The sequence below is a fragment of the Numida meleagris genome, chromosome 3 (assembly GCF_002078875.1).
Source record: "Numida meleagris isolate 19003 breed g44 Domestic line chromosome 3, NumMel1.0, whole genome shotgun sequence".
Classification (NCBI taxonomy): Eukaryota; Metazoa; Chordata; class Aves; order Galliformes; family Numididae; genus Numida; species Numida meleagris.
In genome coordinates this window covers 27558817-27578707 of record NC_034411.1, presented here as the reverse complement: position 1 = coordinate 27578707, position 19891 = coordinate 27558817, and the positions used below count along the sequence as shown (strand labels likewise).

Genomic DNA, 19891 nt, shown 5'->3' with positions numbered 1-19891 from the left:
AATATGTTGGGTATTACATAGTTTGCTCCCATGTTTAATATCTGCTGAGCAGGGGCAGATGAAGGAACCTTAAGATTGACTTTCAGGCTCTGAAGAACAGGGCCTGTGAACAGGGTAATCTACTTGGCTCCCCTTAGGAACACCATATTATTTTTTACCCAATCTCCACCTCTCCATTTGCCAAGATCCATTCTCCTCACATACCTTCCATCCTTTGTAGTTTGAATACAGAAGGGACAAAGCCGGGTAGGAATGGTGGGGAGGAAGCGTAGATTTCAGACAAGACAGGTGTAAAAGGAATTTTCTTAATTTTTTGAGATAGCAGAGGAAGATGGAAGAGAATTGAAAGGAGAACCTCTATTTCCTTTGCCTACAAGAGATCTGTATCAGTATAAACGAATCTGCTTAAGATCAGAATCAGGAATGACACTGAAAGTCATGCTACCCAAGCAGACAACTCCCCGTGTGGACAAACTCTCAGGGGAAGCTAGCTGTGAAGTTCTAAGCATTTTCCCAAGTCTATGTGAAAGGTAGTTATCTTCCAAAGGCAGGTAATACAGTAAAAATTAGGCAGACTTCCATACTGTTGTAAAGTCTTATCTTTAAATGAAATCTCCCTTGGTATCAAGTCTTTAGTAAGTTTTGAGGTAGCCAGTCTACACCTTTTAAAAGCATGTAGACTGGATGGCAGTTTTCCATGGCCTAGTTTCTGAAGCCACTATGTTTTGGCAGAATTCTGCAAATAATTTAACAAAGGACAAACAGCTGGCATGAAAAATTGCAACCCACAATTAAAAAGTTGAAGCACTTGATCTACTCAAAAGTGACATGCAACCTTACTAACTGAAGCTGCTTCCAGACCTAGTTAATGCCATTCTTCCCTACAATGTTAACAGGCTGGAGTTATCTGTCTTTTATAGAGTTATCTGTCATTTATAGACATTTTGGCACTACAGAAGCCTGAAAACCGCTTTACAGACTTTGGTGTATGATAATATTTTGCCCATAAATGAAGTGGTTCTCCTCTTGGAAGCAGCATATGGCCATTAAAAACCTAAAATTTTCCAATCAGATTTCCACTGCAATTTATACCCACCTAATATTATTCACAACCCCCCTCTTCCTTCCTTCTTTCCTTCCCTTCTCCCCGAGATCATCATAAGATCTTTAACAATCAGTGCCACAATTAGAGGATGTCAGAATGTGAGGTGTCTCCCTCTCTAACAGATCCATGTCATGTTCATTGAACAGAAGCAACGGGGCTTTGCCTGACTGTCCATATTCTTTCTCTATCTTAATGATTATTTCTTTCAATAAGAATGAAGAAAAAAAGGCAAAAAAAAACTTGAAACAGTGGTTTGAGGCATCTGGATATGCATCTGTTCAACAAAAATAGTCTACTGCACATCCTAACACACATTATTGCATTATACATGAGCGTACTGTGGGCTAAAAAAAAAAAGAAAATTGCATTAACAATTCACAGTTGGCTAAGGATGAATTCTTACAGTGCTACAAACTCAGCTGTTTACTTAAATCTGACTGCACCATGACATGTGAACATGTGTAGCCAGTTGCTTTACAGCAGAAGCAACCCAAACTCTCCTGACACAAGACCTGCACAATGACAGCAGACTGACAGCACAGAACTAGTGCTGGCCCACAGTTACCACGATCTCTTCTCAATATGTTGTGTTCTCTACAGTCGCTAAATGCCTGCATGCCTGTTGTACCAGGTTTGGATTTTCTGACACAGGCTCGTATCTTGCCATACGGAAGTGACAAAAAAGTACAGCAACTTTACTAGAACTATGCACAGACTTAGAAGTAGACAAAATAAGTCACTGATATTGGTTCATGAATCAGTTATATTCCATTAGTCACTAGATTAACAATGCTTTTTCGAGTTTCATAAAAATTTAAAAATAAAACATAGGAAGTTTTGTTGCCTCCTCCTTACACAGACTGTAAGCATCCCAGGTGCTAGCTACTCAGTTAAGTTTTAATTTTTTTTTAGATTTGCATGAATCCGGTTTAGACATTTCAAATAGAAGCCAAAGTAATTCTTCTGTGTGCAGACAGTACTGTTCATACAGTTTGGGGTTATTACCGTCATACTTTCAAAGAAACTCTCTCTCAGACTTGCACATAACATAGGCACTTAAATCAGCATAAAATACATGAAAAGAATGCATGAAGCTCTCCTACATCTGAAGAAGAACTTCTTCTCTGAAAGAGTGGTTAGGTGCTGGAGTGAGCTGCCTGGGGAGGTGGTGGAGTCACTGCCCCTGGAGGTGTTCAGGAAATGTTTAGATGTTGTACTAAGGGACATGGTTTAGTGGGAAATATTGGTGATAGGTAGATGGTTGGACTGGATTTTCCATCCTTTGCGATTCTATGATTCTATGATGCCTTCACTAGTCCATGAACACCAGTGATCACAACAGCTGCACAACAGTGCTCAGTGCTGCAGGGGGACTGAGGAGTGAAGAAGCCCAAGGAGCTATGATCTACTGGAGCAAGTCTGGGCCCAGTTGCAACTGCAACTAACTGGGATCCAGTTAGTTCTGATCCCAGTTCCATCTCTGACCAGCTGCACGGCTGACCATATGAGTTGATCCCTCAAAGTCTATCCATAGTCCGCATAAACGAGAACAACATATGTTTAATCCAATATAGATGCCTCAGTTGCATAATTATTTACTTAGCGTTGTTCAAATACTGTGGTAACTGTGCTTGAGAAACTGAAACAATTACAGGCACTTAAAGAACAGAAGCATCATGTTGGTAATGAAACCCCATCTTGTTCAAGCAAAACGCCAGCTTTTATCCAGGTATATGCTACACTGAAGGAACAAGGGCCTACATTTAGAAGTACAGCACAGTAACAATTACTAATAATTTCACAGACCATAGACCATGACTGTCTTTCCAATGGCAGAATGCCAAGTCACACTCAGAATTTTTGTTAAAGAGAAAAAGCTCTTTTTTTTTTTTTAATTTTAAAATTAGGGATATTAACTTCCATGCAGAAAACCACAGTTTTACTTACTGCTATGCTACAAGAACAAGGGCATAAGTCTGTTTTTGAGGTTATTTCATTCACTTTGTTGTGTGCAGAACTTAACTGACTTGCATTCCTTATGCTTGTTCTGCACTGGCATAAGACCAGAGTCGGGCCCATAGTTCCTGACCTAATGACATTACAGCGTCTTTAGTCACAGCATGAAAATCAGAGAAAAAGCAGTACCAGCCATATATGGGGAGATTAGAAGGGTAGGGACTGATTTGCCATTCAAGTTAAATGTAGCAAAATTTTAAAACTGAATTCAGTTTTCATTAGCATAGCATGAATTTGTTGGCTATTGTTTCATTTCTAAATAAAACTAGTATGACAGAAAAGAGCACATGATCTTTATTTTGAAAGCACAATAAAGAATAGTTTTCATGCAACGTGAGCGAGGGACACAGAAAGGCTTATGCTAAATTACCTCCACTGGCACGTGCCATTTTCAGCGCTTCAAGAGAAACAGCAGGGGTTATTTCTAGCTGGCAGACAGCCACTTTGGCTTTACAGATGATATCAGAAGCTCTCTTCAGGTCTTCAGAATTTAAAAGCAGATTGGCTCCTGGGACTATGACAATAATATTCTGCCCTAAAGAAAATAGATAATGTTTTTTACATTAGCTTTTTGCAATAAAGTATGTAAAACAGTTCTTTGCTTTTCTACAATAACTTTTAGATGATGATTTCAGTTTTCTTTCAAAAAAAAACCAGAAACAATTTAATACTTTTGGCATTTTCAAATATCCAATTACTTCAGAAGATAATCAAAACGATGGACAAAAACAAATACAATACTGCACAACAAATGCAGTGTATATTTCTTCAGAAGAGTCATGTATGAACTTTCCCCACTCTTGTTTTGGTGCTCCCTATGAACCTTAAAGAAGCACTACACTAGTCACAGTGAAGATACGGAACATACGCTAAGGTTGATAAGTGTATTTTCCTAAAGTACTCCAATTGCATTTGAAGAGAGAAGCACTGTGATAAATCTTCCCATGAGCTGGAAACAGAATATTTCACATAGCAATGAAAATTATGCACATCCTTAATTTCAGAAATGCAGACTTTCTCTGTTTGCTTGTGACACTTCAAGTTAGAGCCCCTAACCAATATGAAAACCAGAATCAGCACGTTACCAAAAACCAGAGAGATAATGCTTGTGACTGAAGAAATCCTTACCAGAAGTGAGTAAAAAAAGTGTGTGATAGTCTTTTCTGAACTTGAAGCTGGCCAGTTGAATGCTCTAAGCAAAGCTTGACAAGCACAAGCACAGCAGTATGTCAAAGCACTCTAAAATCCTTTTCAGTCTTGTAGTTTGTTTTACAGTTAGGTGAGGAGGTTCATTTACGTAGGTTCCAAATAGGTTTTTGTTTTTCTCCAGACATGCAAGTTGCCTTCTTTTATTGCAGTTTCTTTGTTTCTTTTTTAATCTCTGTTACAACACCTAGAGACCTTCAGGCATGGGTGCCTTCAAATTAAAATTTATTATTAATCACTCAGGTATTAAATTCAATAAGTCAGTTGTTCCTTGATTTACAGGCTCAGCCCGCCCCCGCTGAAGGTTCCTTTAAGGACTGCCAATCATTAAAGGCTACCAATTCTGTGATGAACTGAATTACTCTGTAAATAAATATTTATGTTTTTAAGTACATTATTTTTCTTGAATGAGACTTCAAAGTCCTTTGAATAAGAAACGTGCAAAGCTTGTCTCCCTAAATGTGTTCTGAAAAGAAAGCAGGACAATGGAAAGAATAATATAATGATCTCAGAGGGAGGGGCCCAAGCTTTCCAAAGCAATTCTGCTGTCAATGGTTTGGTACAGAACAGCTGCATTTGAAAAGCAAAACCTCAGCATTTAAAGCCAACGCCCTGCTTTTCAGCAGACAATGATGGGCATCTCGGATTAAAAATCATAAAGAAAAAAAATCTTCTGCAACAAGTAAATGCTATCAAAGATATCTGAATCCTGCTGAGGAGACTTTCAAAGACAAAAAGCATCTATTTGCCAAGAACATATGCTGAAAGTTTCTGGAGTAAAGCAGTAAAAAGAATAAAACACAACAAATCAGTAGAACAAAATGTATTTAATTTCTGCCAGGACTCAGTGGTACGTAGAATCTCAGATTCTATCTACATGTCTTGCTGCATTATCTTGCTAAACTATTTAGCTGTACTGACATGTATATTATTATTAGTCTTTAGAGCTAATGGCCCAAGGCAATGAGGAAGGCTGTTTGCTTAAACTTATATGTGCAAATTCAAGGTAGGCCATGCTGCATTGGATTACATTCAGAGGCTTTTCTTTGTAATGATAAAAGGCCAGAGACTTAAAGTCTGCTTTCAAGCAAGCAAACCATACCTGCCAGAGAAATGCAGTACCTACTGTGGTGTAACAGACTTGACTGGCTTAAACTCAAGCTGTAGAGAAAAAGCCACATTCTGTTCTTAGCTATGTATACCACACTGACTGTGAATGACAACAGTCACCACAAATTTATACCAGCGTGTATGAAAGCAGAATTTTGACCCAGGTACTAACAACTAATACCAGAATTCTGTATTACCAGCACCCATCTTGTTGAAAGCAACTATTTCTTGCCAGGGAAATCAGATGGGAAATCAGCACCAGGGACAACAGAGTTAAAGACAGATGGTAAATAGGGGACAGATTCATCTTGTCCAACATTAACTAATTTCAAAAGTTTTCCAAAACATTCTACTTTCTGGAGAATTCTAAGAAGACTCACTTCTAAGGATTAGTTTTCTAGGTTCCTTCAACAAGAAGATAAGTATTTTCTGAGGTTTTTCAATCTTCCATATCTTAGATATCTTTTTGAGGAGAACAAAAACTATCTGAAAATACCTATGCATCTCTGTCAACTGTAGATGAAGCCTTAAAACATACACACAACTTTGAAACAACTCAAGTGACGTGAAAATGTTGCCCACACTAAGAATGACAAAAATATATTCACTGTGTTACAGTGAATTCTGAAATATCTGTGCTTAAACTAAAAGTTCCATAGTTTTGCAAGGAGCATCTATAGAACTGTAGGTTTTGCAGATGTCAGCTAAAATACTAAAGGCCACATTCACAACTCTTGAAAGCTAGAATAGCTAAATAAAGCTGATAAATTTATGGAAGCTTACAGCAGATGGGGATTGAGTCCAATCAATACTTTAAACAGCACATGTATGTATATAAATGTATATGTAAATACTGTTCATGGTTGGCCTTCTAAACCTGCTACTGTTTCTTTCTAGAAGGTTAGATAACTCAAACTAAATTTTTCTTCCAAGTATCCTTTTATACATGGCACCAGATGAGAACTCTCAGTGGAAAGCAGTAAACACCACAGTGCAATAATCCTCACTTTCCTTTTTAATACAGGATGAATAGCCTAAAAGCCAACAGTAGTGCTTAGAACTCAGCAAAATCTCAAAGAATACAGTTAAAACAATAGGTACAGAGCTTCTGTGTATTAATTAATTGGGAAAAAAAGAACATATTTGTGACCAGAAAATAATGTTACAAGGAAAATATTTGCTGCCAAATCACACAGTTCATGAATATGAGGGCATGTTTTGGGTGTGTCATAGTACAATAATTTCTGTGCAATGACTTGGTAGAAGCATTGAACAGTTTTGTACATAAAACATTTAAGTTCATGATGAACGTCAATACATAGAAATTCTATAAAAATTCAGGTGACATTTCTTTACAATCCTCAGGTTCAAAGCAATGATTTTCTCTTTGGAAAGTACAATTCAGTCAAGCTGGCATATATATTCTAAGTTTGCTGTGTTTATTTAGCCTTATTTAAACACATACTTTGAATGTTTTTATACTACTAGTGCTTTGGCATTGAAAGTACATTCACTTACAAAAACTGCGTATTCACCATTCGTGAATGATTAATAAGCTCATCAAGTCAGCATAAAGCCTATCTCAAGTGAGGGTTATCTCATAGTATTCTCTGTAGGTGAATTTTAGTTTTAGCTTGCAATAATCAAGAGCATTTTAATCATGACTTGCCAATTTCTGTTGTCCCTCACTAAATTTTTGCCATGAATATGAAAGTTGTCAGACTGGTTCAAGCCACTGGTCCAGTCAGGGCAGCTTAATGGCAGCGTCAAGTCAGTACCAGATATGGACAAAGCTGCAATAAGCTTTAGACGTAAGTAAAAAATTATCCATGAAGAGTTTCTTTTCTTCTCTATACACGTACATAAAAGTACAGCACAGCTCATCATTTTATGGAGTTCTTACCACTCAGTAAAACACCATTAGCAGAAGGTGCGGTTAAGTGACAGCTAGTGGAAAGAAAGCAAGCTGAAAGAAGAAGACGCTGGGGTTCATTAGTACAATGCACCTCAAAGAAAACATGTTAAGAAAAGTGGCCTGAGGTACCAATTTTTCTCCATGAGAGTGGAAGTACAGATTAGAAGTGCACAGGTCCTGGAGTTGAAGACTGTGTTTGGTCTACACCTATCTGAAGAGGCAGTCATATAAAAGAAAGAACTTAAAAGGATCACCAGGTCTCAGAAAAATATTTCTGCACAGATTTTTAAGACCAGCCCAGGGTGAACCTTTTACAGCATCTCTGGGTTGCACATTATCCAACGCTAGCTTAAACTTGTTAAACATCTCTCCACCATTTTAAATTAAAGAAGGATTTAACCTTTCTTTCACTGAAACTACACTATATTGTCTCAAAATATAATGCAATTTTGAGAATATTAAATGCACCTGATAATTTTCAATTTTTTATTATTTTACCAGTTAAAATAATGGTTGAGCTATATCTGTGTAACTCAGCAAAAATCTTCCCAGAAATTCAGTAGTGGTGCTGGACAGACAGACACAGGTAATACGAGGGAATCTTCACTTCAGAACCTCCTCTGACTCTGGTTTCCATAGCTTTCTTTTCTTCCATCATAGTATGCTCCCTCTATTTGAGAATCTCTCCCACTTCTGCCTGTGATATTACACTGTTGATTGGAGTTGGTATTTTCTGCAAGTATCAGTACTTGTAAAGAACTGGTAAGATGCAGGTGAGGTGCATGAAAATACAGAAATTAAAACGTCATGATTTAAAGCAATATCCACGTTTTCTATTTGTTCCTCATTATGTCAACACCAAGCAACACCCCCCGCCCCCCTACACACCACCAAATTCTTCCCTTTTAGGTATAATTTGAGCCAGCAGAAACTGCTTTACATGAGTACCTGCACTGAATGCTGTGATGTTTCAGCTATGCCAGCACAACTACTGTGGTAAAGCATACATGTGTAGACAAGCCCTTCGAAAAGTGCGGTAAAACCTGTTTAGGTCAAATCAGCCAGGTTTCTACAAGAAAAAAAGAAGTGTCTCTTGCAACAGCAAAGCACATAAGTACTGCTATTTTATTACAATTTACTCAATTCAGGCGCCAGATGGTTTTAGATAGAAGTAACAACCAGAACCATTACCAATTCTGTGCATCTGTTTGCTTTACAGCACAGTTCTAACCAGGTTTGCTCTTCTACTAGATTTTAGATTAAATCTGAGGCCAGTGGTAACTTAATTTAGGATTTTTTGCAGTTTCTGAAAGAAACAAACTACATGACATTATGCATTATTCTGTTCACTGTGAGAATCGCAAGGCTATCAGAGACCATTCACACTAACATTCAAGGTTAACCTTACTGTTAACCTTGCGGCACCGAACGATCAGTTTCCCTTTCCTAATGCTTATAAAGGTTTTAAATCCACAAGGTGTTTTTGCTTCTTATCCTTCAGAAATTAATTTCTAGTTGTTCAGACTTCAGCCAGGCTTACCTTAGCTGGCCATGCATATGAATTAACAAGTACTTAGATTGCTTCTTATGCAGTTATTCTGGACAACAGACCTAGAGCCAAATATGCACAAAGCAGTGAGGCCTGGGAACATACTCTACCGGATTCTCACTGTCTCTCCCGTTTACTATGATCACAGTAGTGACCATATGCAGCACAAGAAAGAATTCTTAAGATCTGCAATAGTAATTTACCTGCTAATCCAAACCAAGAAAAGGCAAGTATCCAGTTTATTCAGTACTACCTTATTTCTGAATTAGAGCTGTCACACATTTGGTTAATCTTACTTAGGCAAAATTAAACTCACATCTCCAACTAATTTGCTTAATTTTCCTGAATGCTCCTGTGTAGACTTGCCTTTAGTCACCATTCCTTCCCAGGTTTGCTCCTGGAGTGAATAGCCATGTTTCCTTCACCATCTTGAGCTGTAGCCCAATGTACCATCAAGTTACATAGGAACTTGCTAAGTTGATGTGTCAGCTAGGCTGTGGTAACTGTTCAAATGAAGGCTATTAGCTGCACCAAAAGTGAATTAATTCAGTCACAGTTAATCTGTTGTGTCTGTTATGTTTGCATAAACATTATTTGTCTTGTGCTCTAAATTTTTATCCAGACGCAAGTGCTTTTCCTAAGAGCTCTCAGTCACACAGCTTGCTTGAAGAAAAGATAAAGTTTTCAGAGGATGGTTTAGCAGTCTTGAAGAGGAATATGAAAATAAGCTAACCCTTCATTTCTTCTTCCCCTGCAACATGAGAGCAAAGGCCCAGGCCAAGGAAGAAGAATACAGAAAAAACCAAATTTGCCATTCAATCATGAATTCAACACTGCAGATGCAACCTGGGTTCAAGAATTGTAGTAATATTACAAGAATAGCGTAAATATTTCTATTAATACTAAGGATAATAATGTTTCCTGATTCAGGGCACAATGACTCATTCAGTGTGCTCAGGAGGCAAACTCTTTGCTCACAGCAGAAGTGTTAAGCAAGTTGTGATGGAAAAGGAAAGCTTTAACCTTCTTCTGATACACCTTCTTCTGCTGAACAATGTGAAACTGGATAGATCAGCTGGCTGGCTGAATTAGGGCCATCGCACTGCCAGTATAAGGGGCTGATTCTGATGCTTTTAGGCACCTCATTCTACAAATTTGCAATAAAGTATGAATAAGATCATGAAAAAGATGAAAGATGTAAAAAACTAATTCCACAGTTAAGAGTGACAAGCCAAAGATGGTATTTTTTGTGGCCGTAGAGACATAATAAAGAAGAAAACTCAGAGTAGAAATAATGTACCTTCACTGTTGACAATTATTGAAGCAGTTCCAGTAACAGCATCTGCAGTCTGACCTACAAATGCTAAGAAAGGGAAAAGTTACAGCATGCATTAGTTCAATACGTTACTTTCAACCAATAGCATGTGATTCAGTTTAATTGAATTAAATCTAAAACGAACTCATAACCTCCAGCAATTTAAAAATGCTAATTACTCTTTCATGTGCAACAATGCCAGAGAAGCTAACAACAACAAAAAGTGTTAATTTACACCCACAAAACAGAAATGTGAGTCCAACATTCTTTAATTTGGCTACATCCCTGCCTTAAAGAAAGCATGTTATTTATACAGCTTTCTCAGGCACTCTCTACTCCTATATGGAAGTATTTATTTTATCCAATAAAACAATAGAGTCAAGGCTGGAGAAACCTAAGATATTAAAATAACACAGCATTTAATTCTCCTTAGATTTGCATTTCAAGAGAAACAATAACATGTAGTATGAAGGCAGCATGAGGCTATATGTTTCCTCTTGGCATTATTATTCAGATATCTAGACGTTAAGCTGGCAGCACTGTCTATTATAAAGACTGTTCAATATTTACTACTGGAAGAGCAGGTTTTCAGCTGTCAGATAATTCGTCAAATATTAACCAGTGGTCCAAAAGTTTCCATGATAATGGATCGTTTTAGATAACACTGTAGTAAAAAAACTGTCAAAAAAGTTCAGTTTTCTGTCCCTAAAAAGTGTATGTGAGAAAAATACACTATCGTATTTGAGGTAAATTCTGGCAACCCTTTGTTTAAGAAGCTCTGTTGTTTTAACATTTTAGAACATGGACTTGAGGCTGGGCAAGGGCTGGCTTCTTTCTTAAGCTGTGCACTTCCTGGAAAATTTAAATACCTGTTCAAATTTGAACAAGGCTTAAAAAAAAAACATAACATCATACTTATGTGGATCTGCTAAAGTACTGGAATTATTTGCCCTGAAGGTTCCCTTATCTAGCACAAGAGTTACAAGGGTCAGAGCAGAACTTTCCTTGCACTCATAGCTTCTTTTCACCATGAGCTACGTTTGCACATTAGAATTAAAAGCAAAGACCTTGTGTCTCCTGTGCTCCTTCTGCAGAAAATATGCTGTATGAGGAAGCAGTTAACTGTTCAGTTCAAATGCAGAAGAGCTAGTATTGGAGGGAGAGAGAGTAACGCATCAGTAAAGATCTAAACGGTCTGAGCAGTACTGGTAGCTGGTCGGTTGTGCACACAGGAAGCTTGGGAAAGTTAGGAAACAGACTGGAACTGAAAAGAAAAGGCGTAAGGTGGTATATTAAGAAACAGAAGAGCATTAAAAAAAAGTCATACAACAAGGATCTAGGATATGAAGTGGACAGAAGCGGAGTTACAGGAAGGATCCAGTACCCAGTATCCTTATGTATATAATTACAGGGATAGCCTAGATGTAGATTAAACTGGGATGAAAAGCTAGTCATGGGATTGACATACGATAGTTCTATGTGAAAATGTCTGCGAATGATCCTTGCCTCCAAATCTTGGAATGCAAGCTGGGATCCAAGACTCAATCATTTAAATCAGAAAAGAAGACATGTAAGGCTGGCTGTGGAATATACATTTTTATTATGTGCTATGCATTATAATAGCTTTTTTTACATGATCAAAGACTTTATTCATGAGGTAGGCCTGCTTTGGATTGATTTATAACTAACAAACACTGGCTTTATGGTATCCTTGCCTGGTTGCTTGTGTAAGTTGGAAGATATGCAAAGAATAAACTTCTGTATATATTTGTGAAATATTTAGATGTTATAGTGATAAGCATAATAAAAGAGCCCACAAAATACTAATAATTCTCTCTTTAAAGTGAGATTTGAATCGTGCAGTAAATGAAACTTGATGCTGCACATTAAACAGAATAGATAAACAGAATATCGAATTGCCACGTAGTGACATTATCTGTCCACTCCGTGTACACTGAAGGAGACAAGGGGCTTGCAAACAAAACTGTGATCATGCAGTTAAGCAGCACACAATAATAGATTTACACAAGATAGAGAACTAGGGTTACAAAGTTGCAAAGATAATAGAATATTGTGAATGCTTAACTTTCCCTTTTCCTGAAAGTCTTTCACTATTGATTTTTGTGTATATATGTATTAATAAAGACTGGCTGCAGTCTGTTACATGATTGCAGACCATTTTAAAAAGTAGAAATGAAATGTACTGAGTTGACAAATTTATTTCTTTTTTTTTCCTTCTCTCCCAACATGAAATAGGGAAAGAATAATCAAACACGACTTTTCAGTTCCTCACCAGGCATTATCACTATCAATGCCAGCCTAAACATAAGCATAACAGTAAGTTATCTTCAAGTGACTTTTACTGACGTAATCATCTGAGATTTAGAGGTAATAACATTACATTTTATTTTTAGTGGTACAGCTGACTTCAGAAGTCCACATAATCTAACTTGTAGTCATTAATTCTTCCCATTTGTGTCAGAACAATTATTTGGTGTTCTGAATGGTAAGACATATCCAATAATGCAATTGAATTTAAAAAAAAAAACACATATGCTATACATTTTTAAAGCTTAGAAATAATTCAAAAGGCTTCTTTAAAGTAAAAGTTTACCTGTAGAAACACCGTTGTTCTTCAAATTTGCAACATAATCATTGCCAAAGGAATCCCTCCCAACCTGCACAAAACAAAAAGGGATAAGTTTTTTCTACAGAAAGGTGAGATTTTCTTTAGACAGCGGAATGCTCTAATGCAATTTGAATACAACATTTTCTACTTTGCAGCACTTTCCCTCATTTTTGGAATAGCGTTCTGCAGATTTCTCCTTCTCTGTTACTCTCTCCCTCTACCCATGTCTGTGTATTCAAGTTTCATTTTCATACAACCACTATGTTCCCTTGAAAGTGACACCATCTGGAAGTGTTCTGAATCTGGTACTCCTGGATCATTAGGTCCATTTTCAATTGACACTATTAGTAGCAACTTCAGTGTTCTTCTTAAGTGCAGTTTATATTTGCATTTTTTACCCCAGAGTTTTCTTGGTGGAAAAATATCAGTGGTTATGGTGTAGAAAGTATCTGCAAACATGGCATTTCTGATTTCTATAATTTCTCAGTACTGGATGAACTGTTTATGAATTCAACATGTTTATTTAGCACTACCAGACCCAGATGAGTTAGAGAGTCAAGCTATGCTCCATTGTTTTCCTAAAAGCAAGTCAAAAAGCTTGTAATTTCAGTTGCATTAATACTTTCAGATGAACAGATTTCTGCTTTCTGTTTAGTCAGAGTAATAAACATTTGTTTTTGTTACATTACACAAGTTGAAAAAAAGGAGATGAGGTATATGAAGAAAAAGAATAGTCAAACTTACTTAATGTCAAAAATAGTGTTTAGAATATAAAGCCAACATGGTTCTTAGTTCACCAATTTAAGCCTGTGTGCCTTCTGCACTCACAGTTTGTGCTCCTACTTCCAAGAGCAAGTTGTATATCTGAGCAGTATCAATGACTGACCAATAATATCAGAAGTATTGTTTCAAGAGAAAAAAAGTCATATTTCAGATAAGAAACCAAATGAAGATCCTGGTCATGGTCTAGAGATGAAGAGTCCCTGACAAATGATCCATCTTCCCGTAGAACAGCACTAATAGCTAAATATAGAATAGCACTAAAGCTGTCTCTGAGTTACTACAAAGTACACAGCAGCTGCCTCTAATGCCTGCTTAGAAATTTGTCTAAATGGATATAAATATGAATCCAGTCTTTCAGTAAGCTCTGAGAAGGCTTGAGTACTAGTAGTGATCAAATCCTACAAAAATCAAATCCTACAATTTAGAATTCTAAAATTTAAAGTGTCACAGACGAGTGATACTTCCCCTCACTTATTCTATTGCATAACCATGTTTTGAAACATACTTTCATTTCTGACATCTTCTACAATGGATTTTTACAAAGCATTATTAGAGCAGGTCCCAGTCTTTTACCAAAAGAGGACAGCAATGTAGGTCAAAACAGTTTCATCAGATGAAACACTCCTCTAACAAGGGGGAAAAAAACAAGAACAACGAAAAGAACAAAACCAACACTTTCTTTAGTCACTGTGTTATTCACCATTTGCATATTAGAATATTTCTGTATCTCTGACTACTCCCAGTTTGCCAGACAGGGATGCATCTTCTGACTGCTTTTGGCTGGATGACTGCAGCCATCTGCAATTTAAACATGAGTTGTGCTCACCTTTGTAGCCTAATGGTTGTACTACAGGAATACATTCTACCTGATGGTGTCATCTTTTCCCTCCCTATCTGCCAAAGCTTCTACAACAAATCTCAGGATTTGCTCAGTTATTTCAGCAATGAAGTATTTCATAACTATTTTCCAAAAGCTCAACTGAAACCTACTTCCTTCAGCTCTGGGACGTACATAACTGAGAGACAAGCACCCCTTATTGTTCAACTGTCATAACAACTGAGATCAGCCATGGCACTTTTGCTCACAGCAACAGATCTCAGGACTGGAGGGAAGCCCTTGGAGGAGTTCTGTTAAGGTCCTTTTCCTCTGGAAACCTTTTTCTATGTTAGTTCATCAGCATCCAACCCAGTTAATACCATTGCATTTGAAGGGCTTATCTTTCCATTCAGGCTATACCTCCAAGGAAGATAGAGTATAGGGCATCAGACTCATTTTAGATTAAAGGGATACTTACTGACCATGTCAAATTATGTAACATTGTTTTAAACATTTTCTGTTTTTGCTCTAACACTGCCAGACAGACTATTGGATAAACAGAAAACTAAATGTCTTACTCTGTTGACCACAGAACATTACATGTGCTGAAGCAGCATTTCTTCTTTCTTGAGTTCTTAACAACAGCAGTTAGACACACATTATGGTCACTTGGTTTGCACATTAGCATGAGTGGAATTACATCATTATTTTTCAGCCTGGGTTTTCCTTGCTTACTATGTTTCCCACATGCAGCTAGGAGAGCTGGCTGGCATCATAATAACTAAAAGAATCAAACTCATATGTACCTGAAAATTAATTACAACACAAAAACATGTACTTCTTGACCATTTTTTCAATCCACTCTGTATATACATTTTCGGAGAGTGTTTACTCTCTCTCTTGCTTTGAGAATGAAACACATATTAAAGAAAAGTATGGGGTTAACAGAAAACATGAAAACAATTGGAGATAACCATCATACTCTGGTCTGTGTCTTAGATATATCTAAGTTCTTACAATTAAATGAGCATTCAAGTACTTTCTCTTCAATTTGGCTTACAGATTATCTAAAGAGATCAATACATAGCATTGTAGTCCATCACTTTCTGAGTAGGAATGAAATGCAGCTGAGGCTTAAGTAGAATTTAGTATATGCGTTATCAGGCTACCGATACCAATGTCCAGTGAGGAACATCCCAAATTATTTGTCAGAAGTAAAACAGGACTTTTTTTCAGCACATACAATGCCCTTCAGATAAACCTCCTTCCATGTTCCTAATCTAGGTTTCTTAGCAGATTTTTGGGTAATGGCTGCTACAATGGCGACTTTTGGACCCTCTCAAGACCACTGTGCATTTTGCAGTACTGCAAAGGGGTTCTTATAGGTACCTGATGAATTCACTCATCCTCTTAGATCCTTTAGCTCCCTGATGGCAAACTTGTATGCTTCCCTGAACCACTGTCTTTCTTGTCTTTTCGAAGCTGCATCTGTTCCATCAATACGTTGTTTTACTGTACTGAGCAAACTGAGGAAGGCAGTTTAAAGATCAATACTATGATAGATATTGATAACCCAGAGTAACAGCACTCACTTCCACTGATTTCCAGGCAGAAAGTGCAACAATGTTTGCATTTCCACTAGTCAAACTTGGTATTCGGATTTAAATTTAAAATCAACAGCATTCTGTGCTACATGTAGTCATGCCTATAAGCCATCCTAAAGCTCCCTTTCTCAAACCCTGAAGAGATTGCCACTGCCTCTCTTTCACGTTTTAAAGCTCTCACGTATGAAGAATGCCTTGTCATTTGACCTGAGATGCGCATGTTTATTCTTGTTGAGTAGATCCTCTATCTAAATTACAGTTTTTGCAGGAGGATGCCACACTCCAGTGGAATGTCCCTCTGGTACTAATACTGATTCCATTCCCAGAACATCAGATTGTAGTAGCAATTGCTTCATGTTGGGAACTACAACCAAAGCATACACACGTACTGAGCACAGAGAGTGTGTGAGGAGCAATCTGTCTTTAAGATCCACTGCATACTTAAGATGACTCGTTAAGCTAAAAATAACTGAATTGTAATGTCTTACAATCACCTGGCTCTTCTCAGTTATATTCAGCAAGTGACTTTATACAGTTTCCCATTGATCTATGCAGATAAAATACCTTACAGCTCTGAAAAGAGACTATTTTGAAAGGCTACACAATTTAAAAAGTAAATAATAACTTTATATAACTTTATATAAAAAAAAAAGACAAAACCTTATAGATATATATCACATTCCTTATAGAGGAATGTGATTCTCCACTAATTCTTTTCTCCAATAAACACATACCAGAAAAAAAAAAATAGAAAGAAAGAAAGAAAGAAAACTGGGTTTTACTGAAATAGTATAAATATGATTTTGGAAAGTAACTAGAAATTACTGAATCTTATTAGGAATGCAAATGGTTCCAGGAACATGTACTCACTAAACATAGCTTAGACCATTAAAAAATAAAACAAAATTCACACTTTCAGTGAAAAAAAAAACCTTTAACATTTAGTAGGAAATGTTAGCAGAGAATTCATTGCCAATTCGTCTTGTGCTAGAATCTGATCATTCCTGAGCGCAAAGATGATCAAATACTTTCAATATTACAAAAATACAAACGTTCTCAGTATAAATTAAAACAAAAGAAACCCAACCAACAAACCAAACGAAAAACAGCACTGTAGAACAACTAATGCTAATGACCTGCTGAAATGCTTGAAGGTATAATTCAGATTTATAGTTATCAATTTTCACCTAAATATTAGGTTGGAAAGCAGTGAGAAAGGCTTCCTTGAGATGTCTTTGGTACTCCATAAAAAACCCCTAACAGCTGATGATCCAACAGATTTAGCATCCTCTCCCTGCTATGGCAATAACAAAGTGCATCCAGGCCATCTGAAGTTTCATCTGCAGATAGTAGAGGTTAGACAATAAGGCTACAAAGAGATAAAATTTTATCTTACCCTTAGTAATGATCACTCAAAACTAATAACATTTAATGACAAAAATCAAAGAAAAGCACTGCAAAAATATAGCGTCTGCCAGGCTGAATCAGCCCAATGGTCTGTTTATATTCCTTCCTGAATTTGCTACTATTTTATCAGTGTTTGATTTTCATAATCACCTACAAAGTAAATCGCAGGGTGACTGCGATATCTAGCACCTGAATGTCATCACTGAAGCCCTGACAGTTCTAACAATGGGGAACATAAGGATCAAGTTTACTTGAATTTTGAACATCTCTAATTTTCCTCAGTTCTCCCTTTTGTGGTACATCAATTTAAATTTTGCAATCTTTATTTATGTGCAATTTCTGCCAGATCTCTAGCCAGCTACTCTTTGGTTCTGGCAGTGTTTTTAGAACAGCCTCCTGGTCATGTTTCATGCTTAAATTTAGAGCTGAAGTAAGGAGAAGAAGAGGGAATTAGAGAGGGATTAAAAAGAAAAAGGCAACAACAACAACAAAAAAAAACCTTTTCTGTAAGACAACCAAAGGTTTACTGGAATTTGCATGAGCATTTAGTTCAGCTGTAATTCAAGAGCAAGTCAGCGCTTACCTTGCAGATCAGAGAGGTCTTGGCCCCAAGTCGAGCAGACTGGACACACTGATTGGCTCCTTTCCCACCAAAACCAATGAAAAACTTCTGTCCGAGGACAGTTTCTCCAGCTCTTGGCAATCTCGTGGTAAAGCTATTCCAATTTAAAGCAATATTTACATACATTAATGACTGAAAATAGCAACCATCTTCAAAATAAGAGTTACATTCTTAAAGTTTTAAATGGTCCTACAGCCACTCAGTATGAACATAAAAGACTAAAAAGTCCTTCTAGGGTGTCTACTCCACAAACCATCAGTTTGTTTATTCCTTACATGCCACTCAGTCAAGCTACTCATTTATTACTTGGGAGAGGGATTGCATTTCTCTTGTTTCTGTTTCATGTTTCTACCGGAAAAAAAGAAGCACTTGATCCCTGACTGGGATTGCCCAGTGCTAATTCAATACAGATAGATAATAAATCTATAGGTCTTACTGTTCATATTGTTTTACTGCAACATTCAGCTCACCTTTACACATTGTTCATTTAATTTCATTACATCTAATTACACCTTCCTGAACCACCCTAAGTAATTTTTCACTTTGTTGCTGTTCACACCCCTGAAAATTGTAGATTATTATCAAAGCTTTCCTCCCCTCTGCTGTCACTCAGCAGTGACTACTCTCTCTTTTAAATCAAACCTTACAACTTCTTAATATTTTGTTGTTTTTTGAACTCGCTCCAATTACATTGACATCTTTCTGCGGATGGGTGCCCAGATGGAGAAGCGCTAATACAAGTGGAGACCCATCAGGGATGTATTCAAGACAGTTTGGTTTAATTTCCATTTTGAAAAACAACAAAACAGAACTGTAATGTTGTTAATGCTACCAGATGTTTTGCTATCTCCAGCAAAAGTTGTAAGGAAGAAACGAGTCCCCCAAGACTGTGGGAGAGAAGTTCTCTGAATGCAGTTACATTTCCCGCTTCTATTAGAAATACAGAACTCAAAGCTGTGTTTACAACACTCAGATTACCCAAGTTTCTGCCTCCTCAAGCCATGCATTCCAGGGACACATTTTAAAAATGTAATTCCTACTATCTCCTCAGCTACGAACAAGCTCACAACAAGTGTAAAGGAAGGCCTCCTGCAAGGTAATTCAACCCGTTCAGCCACTTGCAGGCAGCACAAACAGGCTGCCAAAAGTCTGCAGGAGAGAAAGAGTCCATGGGCAATGGGGAGTTTGCAGTTTGTCATTTTATAATGTTTTGCCAGTAAATCTTAGAACAGCTTCAAAATTGCCAGCTCTCCAATTCAGAAAAAGGTGATATACTTCTACACGAGTAAATCACTACTGATTGCTGCCTGAAAAGGATATGAGGAACGTGTGCATATTACTCTTGACTTTATACTTCAAATTTTAGGGTATAATAGCGTTTACAAAACATTAATGGAGTTAATGCCAGAACACAGCCATACCTACTGAAAGTTTTCAAGAAAAAGCAAGCACTTTCTTCTTACTAATTTTCAGTTTCAACACCCATCTGTCCAAATGTTCAGGACCACAATGAAAATGAAATCTAAAATGAAACTAGTGAAACTAAATAAGTCTTTAACTCTCACAAGATGCGTGCTCTGAGGCAGCTGTTATGGGTCTGTCCCTCAGCAGTAGTTACAGTTTCCAAAGATATGCAGGTTGGGATGAAGACACTAATGAGTGATGTTTGCCAACAGAGCACCTCAGGTTTCAGTGTGAGGGTATGGTACCTGATCAGCAGGCTTTCTTGTATGGAAGACCAGAGAGAAACCCCAGAAAAATTCACAAGGACAGCTACTGGCACTTCTTTTGTTTCCAAGCATGCAGAGCCAGA

The 19891-nt window shown here is 37.2% G+C and overlaps 1 protein-coding gene across 1 annotated transcript in view; it reads right to left on the bottom strand.

The window, feature by feature from the left end:
* Positions 1 to 19891, bottom strand: part of RBKS (ribokinase) — a 66532-nt gene that overhangs the window by 29985 nt on the left and 16656 nt on the right. Inside the window, exons 2-5 of the mRNA XM_021392677.1 lie at positions 18040 to 18172; positions 12831 to 12894; positions 10202 to 10264; positions 3492 to 3656 (exon numbers count right to left, since the gene is read on the bottom strand). Of these exons, the coding sequence (XP_021248352.1) occupies positions 3492 to 3656; positions 10202 to 10264; positions 12831 to 12894; positions 18040 to 18172 (425 nt within the window). The remainder of the gene's footprint in view (positions 1 to 3491; positions 3657 to 10201; positions 10265 to 12830; positions 12895 to 18039; positions 18173 to 19891) is intronic.